We start from the raw sequence: 15,000 nt of genomic DNA on the forward strand, positions 1-15,000 counted from the left end.
CACAACACCTTTGGCTGAAATCGAATCGCGATTGCAAGTTTATGATAATCAGGCAATTCCAGCAAGACAATTTGAAATTGCCTAGAAGAGCTGTACAATAGAATTCTAGAGGTGCAGGTGCTCGTTAAGAATAGAATGTTGAAAGAAAGTGACAGTTGAAATGGAACCCTTTATTGGCAGCACCTGTTCTGATTCTCTGTATGGCAGTTAATATTGTACTCTAAAGTTGAGGGCAGAATTATAACAGTTTCTATTTTTTAACTCGCTGTTGTTTAAAAAGTAAAAAGAATTGGCACATGTCCTTCTGTCTCTGTCTCGAAAGGCCTAGGAGGAGATCCATTTTCTATTTTTACAGACCTGCACAAAAAAAATAAAAAAATAAACATGACTTAGAGATTACTAGAAGTGGGACTTGCTTTGCAAGCCCGCTTAATTTTGTCTTTACAGTAATTGTCCTGTATTTTTTTCCTTCTCATTTCTGGATGTTGTCCCTTCTTTTGTTTCTTTTATGTCCTTGCTCTCTCTCTATCCCTTGTTTCTGTGGTTTGTTTTATTCTGCTGAAATTCATTTGATATCCAATCTGCACCTCTCTGACGGTATCTGCACCAACAAGTCTATGCCCACCGCACAGTTACATATTTACACTCTGAATGTACATATGATCTCTTACACACGCGCACACACGCAAGGACGCATGCACGCATGCATGGACACGCACACACATGCAGAGAGAGAGAGAGAGAGAGAGAGAGAGATAGAGAGAGAGAGAGCGAGAGAGAGAGAGAGAGAGAGAGAGAGAGAGAGAGAGAGAGACTGTGATTGTGTGTGCGCTTCCATGGCCTCGTTTGTGTGGCCTGGGCTGGAGAGAATAGGCAGAGGGGAGGGGTGTGTGTGTGTGTGTGTGTGTGTGTGTGTGTGTGTGTGTGTGTGTGTGTGTGTGTGTGTGTGTGTGTGTGTGTGTGAGAGAGAGAGAGAGAGAGAGAGAGAGAGAGAGAGAGAGAGAGAGAGAGAGAGAGAGAGAGAGAGAGAGAGAGAGAGAGAGAGAGAGAGAGAGAGAGAATACTGGTGATGATAATAAGCTGTGTGAGAGCTCCCTCTTGGTGTTGGTCAACTTAGTGTCCCTCACTGAACCATTTCACACACACACACACACACACACACACACACACACACACACACACACACACACACACACACACACACACACACACACACACACACACACACACACACACACACACACACACACACACACACACACACACACACACACACCGAGCTCTGTGAAGGCAGAGTTAATATGAATGATCAGGTGCCAGTCTGGTATGGCTTAATGTAGTATAATTGCCCTGGTCATTAGAGAAGTGTGGCTGACAAGGCTGGACAAGGGTCATCAGGATACCCTTCAATTATACAGCAATTCATACCCTGTTTTTATTTTATGTATTTTTTCTGTGCCTATAATGATTTGGCTGTCTTTTTTAAATTCAATGTTCATATCAAAATATAATTTAATGTAATACAATGTAATGTCTTCATTGATTTATGCTGAATTATTTTGTTATTATTATTTTTATTTTTACTATTATTATTTTTATTATTATTATTATTATTATTATTATTACTAGTTACAACATCCTTAGTCTAATTCAAAAATATTTGTAGTTGAATCTGATGCTAAAAATATGGATATAAGTACATACTATGATGCATTTGTGAAATATATGCTTATCTGTGTGCATTCATTTATCATATTTAACGTTTTCTCTCTCTGCTCTTGTGTGTTCGCAGGGACGGTGTATGAATTTCAACCGGGTGCCACACCATTAAACGCAGCAATGAGGATTTGCATTCGCACAAGTTCCATGCCAGCAGAGGAACGACATGATCAGGAAAGCGGCTTTCACAAGACTTACACTCATGCACCAGCCCACTCTACCTTTAGCTTCTATCCAAATTGTGCACATTATGAACTTTCTCAACAACCTCAATCCTTGGGCCTTTTGTTGTGTGTCAAATGTACTCAAATGCTTGATCATTGTTTTATTTTCCAAAATAGAAAGAGAGAAATATGTGTACGTACATTTTTTTTCTTTTATTTCCATAAAATATGTCCAGGGTGCATTATTGTGGTGCTAAATCCAGTTACCTTTTGTGTGCTGCAATGCCTTGCCATATTCCCACCATATTGTTCCTTCAAAGAAAAAAAGACTATGTACACAGACGGAAGCTATTGAAAAAAAGAGAGATGGAGTATGGAAAAGAGAGAGAGAGAAAGAGAGTGGAGAAGATGGGAGGAGAAAGAGTCTGAAAGGGAGAACGATGGAGGGAGATCGAATGAACAGAAGAGGCTGTTTGGCCATTGCCATGATGTGGCATAGCATGGCGAGTAGAGGGAGAGAGAGAGAGAGAGAGAGAGAGAGAGCGAGAGCGAGAGAGAGAGAGCGAGAGAGAGAGCGAGAGCGAGAGAGAGAGAATCCCAGTGGGGCCTGGTGAGTGAGAGCAGAAGTCCAGTGCCTCTTGGCTACGTCTCTTCACACAATCCCTCCTCTCCAAGCCAAGTGTAGCCTCTCTCCTCTCCTTGCATGCCTGCCTCTCTCCTGTCTCTCTCTCTCTCCCCCCTGTCTGCTTGCCTGCCTGCCGGCCTGGATGCCTGCTTGCCTGGCGGGGAGGCCCTGTGACTGCCGATCTTGTCATTTTAACACTGAGAAGTGCACACGCATGACAAACTGGAAGACGGGCTGGACGGACGCCCCCGAGGTAGTGCCCGCAGTGGTGGGACTTCTCCCCTCGCGCCCCTCTCTCTCTCTCTATCTCTCTCTCTCTCTCATTCTCTCTCTCTCCCTCTAAGACACCTTTTACTTCCTTACACGCCACCCCCAGCCCCTCTTTTTTTCATTAGGTTCTCGGGACAGGAAAAATTAATAGAGCGTTACTCCTCCCCCCTGCCACAGACAAGTTGCCCCCGCAAGCAAAGAGCTACAGGAAGGTCGGGGCTACGTTCGGAGCGACGGGTGTATCAGAACCTTGACACGACGGTTGGTGTCCACACCACACACCCCCTCCACCACCACCACCACCAACCCATCCATACGGCCCCCACCTCCATATCACCGCCCCCCAGCCCCAACGTGCCTCCCTCTGCGTCCAATGCACAGGACATCACTTCCAATAAGCATTCCCATCAGTTAGGAGATCTTTAAGGATATAGATACAGCTGTCTCAATACTGCCGCACAGACTTGCCTCAGTGCATCTCCAACACCGACCCCCCTCCTCTCTCTCTCTTTCTCTCTCTCTCCCTCTCTCTCTCTCTCTCTCTCTCTCTCTCTCTCTCTCTCTCTCTCTCTCTCTCTCTCTCTCTCTCTCTCTCTCTCTCTCTCTCTCTCTCTCTCTCTCTCTCTTTCTCATACCCTCTTTCTCTCACCGTCTCTGTGTCACCCTCTCCATCCCCCCCCCGCTTTCTCTTTTTCTGTGAGTCCGTGTATAAGTGCGTGCCTCTCTCTGTCTCTGTCTCACTGGCGTCACAACCCACTAGCTCTCTCTCTCTCTCTCTCTCCCGGCATAAGAATGAATTTCAGCGTTTAATTAAAATAATTAAAGACAACAGCAAGCAGCAGCGTGTGAAGATGCGCCTCATCCTGCCTTTTATGGATGCTGACACTGAGTGACCCATACTAGCCCAGCCCAGCCTGACCCACCCCAGCCCAGCTCATCGCTGCCCAGCCCAGTGCTGCTCTACTCTGGGTAGTTGAGTGCTGGGTGCAGAGTACTGCAGAGTGCAGTACAGCAGTACAGTAGCGATGCGGTAGGACTGTTCATTTCCAGAAATCTACTGTATTGACACACACACACACACACACACACACACACACACACACACACACACACACACACACACACACACACACACACACACACACACACACACACACACACAATGGATGCATCCCACAGCAAAGCACCCCAGTGCAGGGCGTGATGCGATGTGTTTATTGTTAGACGGTCTGAAACATACTGTCAGGATGAGGCAGCACTGGCGGGTGAGGGAAGGCGGAAATTTCGCAGGGGTGGTGTTGGGGTTGGTGGGGGTAGGATGCGTTAGACAGGCCGGGATGGGATGGGGTGGGGCTGGTAGGGTTTGGGGCGATATGTGGGGTACAGAGGATGCATGGTATTGGGGGGCAGGGGGGGTGCAGTTTTGGGGTGGGTGCATAGCAGCTGAGGGAAAAGGCTCGAACGATCCAGTCACTTTCGATAGGCTACTTCAGACGCGGAATGGATATTGGAGTGGAAATCTGACAAAGCGCGCCGGGCCTTTGACGGGAAGCGGTATAGACAATGACCAGTGGCGGGGTCAGTGGGACGTCTCCGCGCAAGCGGGCAAGCTTATCAAATGACACTAAAAATAAGTTCAGCAACCATCAAGTTTGAGGGGGGCGGGGGGGCGCTGGGTGCTCCCGTTTCCCCCCTCTCTATGCTTGCTTGGTGGGCATGCAAGTGTGCGAAGGGGAGGGGGTGGAGGATGGTGGGAGGGATGGAGAGATGGATGATGGAGGGAGGCACAGAGAGAGGGAGCGAATGAGTGAACGTGAGCACCTAATTATTCCTTTGTTGTGCTCCTGTCACCATGTCAAGAAGCATCAAGAATACCTTTGGCCAAATATCAACTCTGCAAAATATTGAAATATATTTTTGCAGATTTTATTTTGATCTAGTGCATGGCCGTGTTGGCAAGGTGTGCGTGAGAATGTTCATCTTCTATTTTGGAGAGGTAAACATTGCACATGCTTTGTGATACATTTTGTCCTCATGTGAAACCAGAGAAGTGTTACTAACCCTCTCTAATGAGATATTTACATAGTGGTCACAACACAGCTTTTCACCCTGATAACTCATCACATGAAATTTAGCAGCAATTTATCAAAACGGCTCATCTCCGGAAAAAAGGGACACGGAGAGATGAGGCTGTACAATCATCTTCTGTGTCCGTCTCTGTCTGTTTGGTTTTACACACAGCTTTTGTTCTTATTTCACTGCTCTCTTTTTTGTTATTTGTTTTTTTATGTTTGTAATGGATGCACCTTTTTTACTTTTTTAAAATTTTGTAAATGTTATTTCATGGTTTGAATTTTTATGACTTTATTTCAGTAGGGTACAGACATGTGCACCAATATTGTGAGCTTAATTTGTGACTAGGAATTTGTGTCGGGAATTATGATTTCTAAAACACAAAAAATGTTTTTTTAAAAGCAAATGTAAATACATACCAGGCCAATCATAATTCAAAAAGTATTTAATTTAACAATTTGTCCTGTAAAGAATGTATATGTATAGTATTGAATGTCAAATTTGCAGATCTTGCTGTGTGCAAATGTGTGATATAATTTCAAGATAATAAAAGCAAATTCTGTTTTGTACATGGCATAACTGCAATGCCAAAATTGTAGCACAGTCTTTGAGCGCGTTGTCTGTAATTTACCATGTTTATAGATTGTAAAGAACTCAGTCAGAACTTTTTATGCACTGTTTTTATAAAATATTAAAATATCACTATTGACTTAAGTGTCTGTGTTTTATCGTCATGGGAGTGTGAAATAGAAGTGCACTTTTGCTTCTGCTTACGGTTCATCGCACACACACACTGCATTCACCTCATAGCCTACAATAGCTGAGCTAGACTTGCTTTTTGCATAGTATGTAGACTGATGCAGTGCAAAAAATATTGCAAAATGACCAAAATAATGAATTTACTACATTCACTTTAATACTTAAATATACTTTTATTATGTAACGTGTAAAATCCATATCTGCTATGAGAGCAGCATGTATGTATGTATGTATTATGTTGATCTTGCACTGTGTCACTTACAGTGAAGCCATTTCTATTATTATACTGCCCCTCTGGCTGTGGGCTACATAGAGAAGCATTGTTAAATACACACACATGGTGTACGTGTGTGCACGTGATTGTGTGTATGTGTGTGTCTGTGTGTGTGTGTGTGTGTGTGTGTAGGGGGGGGAGAGAGAGAGAGAGAGAGAGAGAGAGAGAGAGAGAGAGAGAGAGAGAGAGAGAGAGAGAGAGAGAGAGAGAGAGAGAGAGAGAGAGAGCAATCTAGCAATTACTGTATTTAAATTTAAGGACTTGTGTGAGGTGCAAGTCAGACAGCTGCACCCTCTGGTCTTTGGTCTCCAGCATGTTGTATCTCCTGCAGACACAAACACACATGCACAAACGCAGCCACGCACACACACACAAAAACGCACACACGAATATAACAAAATGAATCAACAACAAAAAATACATTTACGAAAAATATGCCTTTGTATTAAAATGTACTGTGCCCAGTGTTAGTTACTATACGTGGGCAACATTGGCAGTATTTACAAGATGACGTGTTCTTCTGACCTTCGAAGAATTATGAAATTGTTCTCTTTAGGATTGAAATCCTAGTATGTCCAAGAAAATGATCATTTCCATGATTTTTTTGTGTAGTCGGAATGTGCCGCTTGTGATGCCTAATGGCCCAGGGGTTACAAAGCGGCCCCATTCCATTGCTATAGCGATGGAACACGGAACCACTGTGACTGACAGCCGACTTCTGAACGATCCTGCAACACCTGTGTCCTGTTAGTGAAGTAAGCTGCCTGGCCAAGGGAACTCAAGAGCTGAATACTTTTCTTCAATGGAAAAATGTGTCCTTCCACATAGCAAGAGCCTGAATATTTTCATGGTTGAGTAGGTTGTTGGATTTTGTGGATCGCCTAGTGGCATTAGAAAATACGACTACAAGAAACATCTGTGTATTATTTGCATGGACTTTTTGTAGTCTGAATGCGGCACAAACTGTAGCATTATATTATATTAAATACCCAAATATCTCATTTTGGCTTAATTTTTATCATGACTTTGGCTTAATTATTATCATGACGATTCACTTTTGATTTGCACAATTAGTTAATAGTGGGTCATTATTATTCAAGCAGGACTCCCTTTTCATTACTAGTATATTAAACATCACTACATACATAAGTCATGTGTTAATTCACCATAAATCATACTTTACTTCCAACATAATTCCAACATTAATCATGTACCCTTATTGTAAAGTAAAACTGAGGTCGTGTGTGTGTGTGTGTGTGTGTGTGTGTGTGTGTGTGTGTGTGTGTGTGTGTGTGTGTGTGTGTGTGTGTGTGTGTGTGTGTGTGTGTGTGTGTGTGTGTGTGTGTGTGTGTGTGTGGTTCCACTCTCGGGTGTGTGTGTGTGTGTGTGTGTGTGTGTGTGTGTGTGTGTGTGTGTGTGTGTGTGTGTGTGTGTGTGTGTGTGTGTGTGTGTGTGTGTGTGTGTGTGTGTGTGGCTGTGTGTGCTCTCTTGGCCTGTCTGTGCCAGGCTGGCGAGGCTCCACTGCTGGCTAGCAGAGGGGATGGAAAAATAAGACACACACACACACACACACACACACACACACACACACACACACACACACACACACACACACACACACACACACACACACACACACACACACACACACACACACACACACACACACACACACTCATCTACAGTCAAGATACCGATGCATTCCGATGATCATTCTTTAAAACGCACGCGCGCACACACACACACACACACACACACACACACACACACACACACACACACACACACACACACACACACACACACACACACACACACACACACACACACACACACACACACACACACACACACACACACACACACACACAGTACATGCATTTAGACATGCAAAATTAATGAATGAATCAATCCACACTTGTGCTCTGTCAAATGTACTACACTACTTTCTTTCACAGAAAACATTTAACAGCCAGACACATGCATGTAAAATGGAGAGTTCATGTATGCAAGTGTCACAATGATTACAAAAATGCTAAATCCACTGGACAGTGTGTACGTGTGTACAAAACAACATTGTTGTGATAAGATATGAAATATATGGATATGTGATATGGATTTTTAAAAAATGTACTTTTTTCCAATTCAGGCCGGATGTTTAATGATGTTATCCAATGTCTTTGTCAATGTCTTATTTTCTCTCTGCTAATGATAGTATTATCATATGCCAGTGCATAGCTATCCCGCTGTTTTGTGTGTGTGTGTGTGTGTGTGTGTGTGTGTGTGTGTGTGTGTGTGTGTGTGTGTGTGTGTGTGTGTGTGTGTGTGTGTGTGTGTGTGTGTGTGTGAGAGAGAGAGAGAGAGAGAGAGAGAGAGGAGAGAGAGAGGAGAGAGAGAGAGAGAGAGAGAGAGAGAGAGAGAGAGAGAGAGAGAGAGAGAGAGAGCATTTGGGCCCGCTGTGAAACTCCCATGTGGATTTAGCCTTTGGCTCTCATTCTGACCATTCACACACACACACACACACACACACACACACACACACACACACACACACACACACACACACACACACACACACACACACACACACACACACACACACACACACACACACACACACACACACACACACACACACACACACACACACACACACACACACACAGATGTAGGCCTACATATGTCCCTAGATGAAAGGGCAAAAGGGTCTTGTTCCTGACCAGGCGCCATTTCACTGTGGGAGTCACATGTTCCTCCCTCGCAACCAAATGGAGGTGCACCTGTCACCCCTTACTCAGTTATGCTCTTTATCTCTCTCTCTCTCCCTCTCTCTCTCTCTCTCTCTCTCTCTCATACACACACACACACACACACACACACACACACACACACACACACACACACACACCACACACACACACATAAACACACACACACACACACACACACAGAGAGAGAGAGAGAGAGAGAGAGAGAGAGAGAGAGAAGAGAGAGAGAGAGAGAGAGAGAGAGAGAGAGAGAGAGAGAGAGAGAGAGAGAGAGAGAGAGAGAGAGAGAGAGAGAGATGCAGGACAAAACTAAATTGGTTCATTATCATACATTTGTTGTCAGACACACAAAGACCTGAGGTGCTGATTTTTCTAATATTTCTTTTTAGTATTTATGTATTTATAATATGTATTAATATTGATAATATTTATATATTTATATGCTGTCTAACCTGGTGTATGTCAATTTATTACAGACTTTGTTATAGCGTCGGTATGCCACTTTTCGGAACAGCTCTTCATGGAGAAGAGAGAGTCCCCATTAATTATTAACATGTTATCAATGTTTAATTACCAATCGAAAGAGACAACTGAAAAGAATGCCATGGCTGTTTTTTTTTCAAAGGTACCATTGTGTGAAAGCACATGACTGTGTCAAAAGCAACTGCCTGATAATTGAAAAGGGAGAAAAAGGTTCCACCACTTGAACTTATGGGGCTTTTTTAACAACCATAAAACCCAAAAGCCCTGGCTTCCTCCTTAAGGTTTTTGTTTTCAGTCTTGCCGTTGAGTGGAAGGACATGACATGACTGATGCAGCTGTTGTTGGCATCTAAAGCCTTCCCAAGATTCCCTCAGGTGCCCCTTTTGCACCGCTGATTTGCAGAATACCAGGCTAAGATTGGGGTATAAAGCCAGCTAGCCATCCAAGTTGTACTGTAGCAAAGAGTGTAGAGCAGGGCCACTGACAGCTTTTGCCGGGCCCGGGACAAAGTCATCGGAAAGACCACCCCCTGATTGTAATACCCTATTCTGCCTCCCCTCATCCTCCCTCACGCTCCCTGGGCCTGGGACAACTGACCCCTTTGCCTCCCTTGTCGGCTTCCGCTTCGGCACTCACTGGTGAGGGGTGTAGGGTGAAGTGGAGGTAGAGGGGGTACATGACAAGGGAGGAAGTTGCTCTCCTTTAATGGCGGCTTGTTAGAGCTGACACTGGGATTTCATGCATCGTATTTCAGTGCGAGCAACAGTAAGCCCTGCGTCTCATGTGGAATGGCAGACATATACGTATGTGGGAGGAACAGGTGGCTGGGATTAACGCGGGCCTCGTGTAATTTATGGTTTTTCTTCAGCGACGGTGCTAATCCCATCAAAACGACACAGGATTGAAGGCAAAAAACAACAAGCGTCTGCAAATGTATCAGACTGAATCAATGCATGGAGTGTTCTAGACCTGCAATATAGTCACCAACATTTTTTTTTAGGTTACAAAGTTTTTTTTTCTTTCAAAGCATGTTGCATGCAAGGCACAATACATGCCAAGCTTGGTCATCACACTTTACAGAAAATGTATGCATTTCTACTATAACTTAATAAAAACAAAATAATATGAAATAATGTGAAATAAAATAGCAAAAAGTATTCCTACACTCGGAAACAACTAATTTTAATTGAAGGCATATGGAGCCACTGCTGAAACTTATCGTAGCCTATAGGAAATGAATACAAGTTTTTGTCATCAAAACTTTGTCATTCACATCACACTAATTTCCTGTCTGAACTCATGTCAAAGCATTCAAATAGCACACAATTTTTCTTCTGCGGTAGATATTGTTATGCTAATTACAACCACTAAGACAACACTTTTTGTGTGCTTCCTTACTTTGAATTGGGGAGTGATTTGTATGTGGAAGTTGTTGCTTTACAATCTAATCTCACGCACATCCATTTTAGCTCCATTTTATTGTTGTGACGGTTTGGGCCACCGTGGGCCCAAAATTGAGTCGAGGAAGAGCCATGGTGTCCCGAAACGTCACAACACTAAAATGAAGTAAAAGGGAGCTCATCGGTGTGCATCTTTCATCTTTGCCTTGAAGTTGCTGTTTTAGCCACAGTATAAATCCCAAATCTCATTCCTTCAGACAACTTAAAGCAGCTGATGGAGCAGCTTGGCCTCCCAACACGCACCATCTGAGCATCTGAGAGGAGAAAGGGAAAGCACAATACTCACATTGGCAGCTTTTTATGATTTTTTTTTCATCAGGGAAAGCGCAGATAAATCCTGTTGGAACATGGCTCTTGAGTGGGTGTTTTTATACCCCAACACTGCATGTTTTGTGTGTGTGTGTGTGTGTGCGTGCGTGCGTGCGTGCGTGTGTGTGTGCATGTGCGTGCGTGTGTGCATGTGTGTGTGTGTGTGTGTGTGTGTGTGTGTGTGTGTGTGTGTGCATGTGCGTGCGTGTGTGCATGTGTGTGTGTGTGTGTGCGTGTGTTTGTGTGTGTATGTGTTTGTGCAACTGTGTGCGTGTGTGTGCGTATATGTGCATGCATGTATGTCAGCTTGTGTGTGTGTGTGTGTGGTGTGTGTGTGTGTGTGTGTGTGTGTGTTTGTTGTGTTTGTGTTTGTGCAACTGTGTGCGTGTGTGTGTGTGTGTGTGTGTGCGTGTGCGTGTGTGTGTGTGTGTATGAGTGTGTGTGTGTGAGAGAGAGAGAGAGAGAGAGAGAGAGAGAGAGAGAGAGAGAGAGAGAGAGAGAGAGAGAGAGAGAGAGAGAGAGAGAGAGCTTTCTACAACAGTTTCTCAACATGCTGCTCTCGGATCCCTCCAAACATCAGCTATGCTTCTCCATCCTCCAGGGTAGGGGGCCCAGTGCCTCTCCATGTCCCAGCCCAGATCGGGGCAGCTCAGGCAGGCTTCGCAACACAGCTCTGCCCCTAATCCATCCATCCGTTCGTCTGCCTATACACAGCCCCCACCCCCCACACACACACACACACCCAACATGGAGCGATAGAAAGCCGGCCTGGATCAGTTGCCATGGAAACTCAAAGTAAACACGCCCAGGTGTCCACTCTCACTCCTCCCTATCACTTTGGCACCGGTTAACGTTATGATACTCCCACTGTCATATATCACACTCACACATGCATTAATACATAAATGAATAAATAATCATATGTACACATGTACAGTATGCATATTCAGTATGCATACATTCAGTACACTCCAGGACTTTATCAAACCATCACAACCACACAAAAAACTTACACACACTCTCCCAAGTGTAGTTCCTCGATCACACACATACACACACAGACACACAAACACACGGTGACACACACGCACGCACACACACACACACACACACGCACACACACGTGCGCGCGAGTGCACACGCACACACACACACACACGGATGCACGCACGCACGCACGCACACACACACAGAGGGATGTACATATAACCTCCCACACCTCTGCCATGTTTGCGGTGCCTCTCGCAGACGGCTCATTGCTATGCGTGGGGCGCCAGATGAATCATAAACCTATACCATATGCCACCGCAATTTGCTGATGGGGCCAAGCTGTTTTGCTGGATATAAAATCCCCAGATTATCGGCCGCCTGATCTGTGGTCATGGCAGGAGTGACAGCGGTGGCAATGGTGGCAAGCCCCTGTTTGATGGCCACCACAGAGATTCATACACAAACAGAAACATACACACACACAGCAAATACACATCTACTGCACACACACACTAATACACATCACACACACACACTACACAAACAGAGACAAATGCACAATATACACACACAACAAATGCACGTCTACACACACACACAACAAATACACACACACACACACACACACACACACACACACACACACACACACACACACACACACACACACACACACACACACACACACACACACAGAGACACACACACACACACCCACACACACACACACACACACACACACACACACACACACACACACACACACACACACACACACACACACACACACACACACACACACACACACACACACACCCACACACACATTCACACACACACAAATATACACGCACACATGACCTGCCGCCCACCCTCCCACCACAGGCACAACCCCCCTTGTGCCTAAAAAAATCTCCAACAAGGGGAGCAACAACAAACAATGGAGCATAACATGTTTATCACCTTTGCTCAATGTCATATCACAGACTACCACAAACAAAAGTCTTAAAACAGGGAAATGACAGGCCCCTTAAGCCTCCCGCTAGTCAAACATGCACTCTAATAGCTAATGAGATTTAGATTATCACACTTTTCTTTTTCTACCAGCGGCTTTTAAAATGGACACCATGAAAAAAACAAGCAGGAAATTAATTTTCAAAATCATATTGCTTGGCACTTATTGTGGAGTAGCTGTCATTCGCAGATGATGACACTTGTTTTTCTACAGGACCAGCAGATTTGACAAGGGACATACGGGAAATGGGTTAAAAACCATATCCATAGACACTTATCATGCATTATATGAACTAGGTGACAGATTATGACACTTTTTTCTATTACGTTTCATTGTAAAATTGACACTGTGAATAATAACAGGAAATGGATTAAAAAACATATTTGTACACACTTCTCATGCATAATGGTTAAGGGTGAATGTAGGTGCAACTGAGAGATTATGGCACTTTTGTTTTTCTAGTAGAGACTTTTACATTTGACACCATGGAAAACAAACAGGAAATTGATTAAAAAATCTTGCTGTAGATTAGACACCACTTGTGCATAGTGGCTAAGATGGCATTGTGCCATGGATGAAATAAGTTTTTCCAATCCAGTGGTGTTCTATCTTGTCACTAAGTCGCTTTGGATAAAGTGTAATGAAATATGTGTTGGAAATGTAGGAAATGTAACATGTTTTTTTCTTCCCTAGACAAAGCGTTAAGACATCACTGTAATGTTAATCCAACATGATCTCCAAAAATTCCGTGCTCCTGGACACGGATGTTAAGGGCACAAAATCCGTGTCCAGGAGCACGGATTTTGCCAAAATTCCGTGCTCCTGGACACGGAATTGTTTTCCGTGCTCCTGGACACGGAATTGTTTTCCGTGCTCCTGGACACGGAACTGTTTCCGTGATGGACACAGAGAAGTGCTCTCTCTATAGGCTACTCCCACAGCTCTATGTTTCCACAGTCTTGTGTTTTCTCAGGATTTTTCTAATTTCAAATATTTTTTTCTCAAAAAAAAAAACATTTCCTACTGACAGGTTAGGGTTAGGGATTGTTTTGGTCTGGGCACAGCTAGTTTTCTTTCATTCATTATATGAATTTGATAGCCTAGCAACTAACTGGAAAAGGTATTTCTCAAAAATATGTCTTTAATGACAGGTTAAGGTTAGGGAATGTTTTGGTCAGGGCACAACTTAAATTGCTATAGCATTATTTTGTTTAGGATTAGCATTTGGTATGTATTTTCTAATGATAGAGTTACACAATGCTGTGGTATTTGCCTATAGAAAGCACTTCCGTATGCCCATCACGGAAAACAATTCTGTGTCCAGGAGCACAGAAAACAATTCTGTGTCCAGGAGCACGGAATTTTGGCAAAATCTGTGCTCCTGGACACGGATTTCGTGTCCTTAACATCCGTGTCCAGGAGCACGGAATTTTTGGAGATCAGGCTGGTTTATCACATCTTATGACTGTATACTATTATGTGTATGCTTGTATGATTGATGGATAGATTTGTGGTTGAATACATCAGCATGTTACAAAATTGTCCTTCATGACATCATTCTACTGTCCCTACCAAAACTTCACATTATTGCTAAGCGGCAACACCATGCCAACTGGGGTGTGATGGCACTGTGTGTGCTGTGGGAATATGGGATCTCAATGCCACTCCACAGACGCAGACCCACAGAGAAGCGGGCACTCTCTCAGAGACTCGGCTGGGCAGGACTGGGCACCGCCATCCCCGGGCTGGAACACTCACCCAATCTCCATGACAACTCAATCGTTGGGCAGAAATGAAACACTCAGTGGTCACTTAGTGTCCCATTTGCATTGTTGCAGTGCTGGCTTCATCTTTGTCGTTTTTTCTTCTTGTCACAGGTAAGAGGATGTGCAACTGTAATAACACAGTATTGATATGGTGGTAGTAAATGAGTTGTTGCAGTTATTGCAAAAAAGTTGTTACTGTTTTTGTCGCCACCTGTTTTTTTTCAGCTGGTGCATGCCAATCTAATCATGTTTTTTTCCATTTGGGTTTGGGTTTATTTTATTGTTCTGATGCTGGATGTTGATGCTGATTTGAAAAAAAAAACAA

At 43.9% G+C, this 15,000-nt stretch overlaps 1 protein-coding gene across 1 annotated transcript in view; it reads left to right on the plus strand.

The window, feature by feature from the left end:
* Positions 1–4,060, plus strand: part of antxr2a (ANTXR cell adhesion molecule 2a) — a 98,603-nt gene extending 94,543 nt beyond the window's left edge. The window contains exon 17 of the mRNA XM_063195769.1: positions 1,793–4,060. Within this exon, the coding sequence (XP_063051839.1) occupies positions 1,793–1,831 (39 nt within the window). The 3' untranslated portion in view covers positions 1,832–4,060. The remainder of the gene's footprint in view (positions 1–1,792) is intronic.
* The last annotated feature ends 10,940 nt before the right edge of the window (positions 4,061–15,000 follow it).

The sequence above is a fragment of the Engraulis encrasicolus genome, chromosome 3 (assembly GCF_034702125.1).
Source record: "Engraulis encrasicolus isolate BLACKSEA-1 chromosome 3, IST_EnEncr_1.0, whole genome shotgun sequence".
In the NCBI taxonomy this organism is placed as follows: Eukaryota; Metazoa; Chordata; class Actinopteri; order Clupeiformes; family Engraulidae; genus Engraulis; species Engraulis encrasicolus.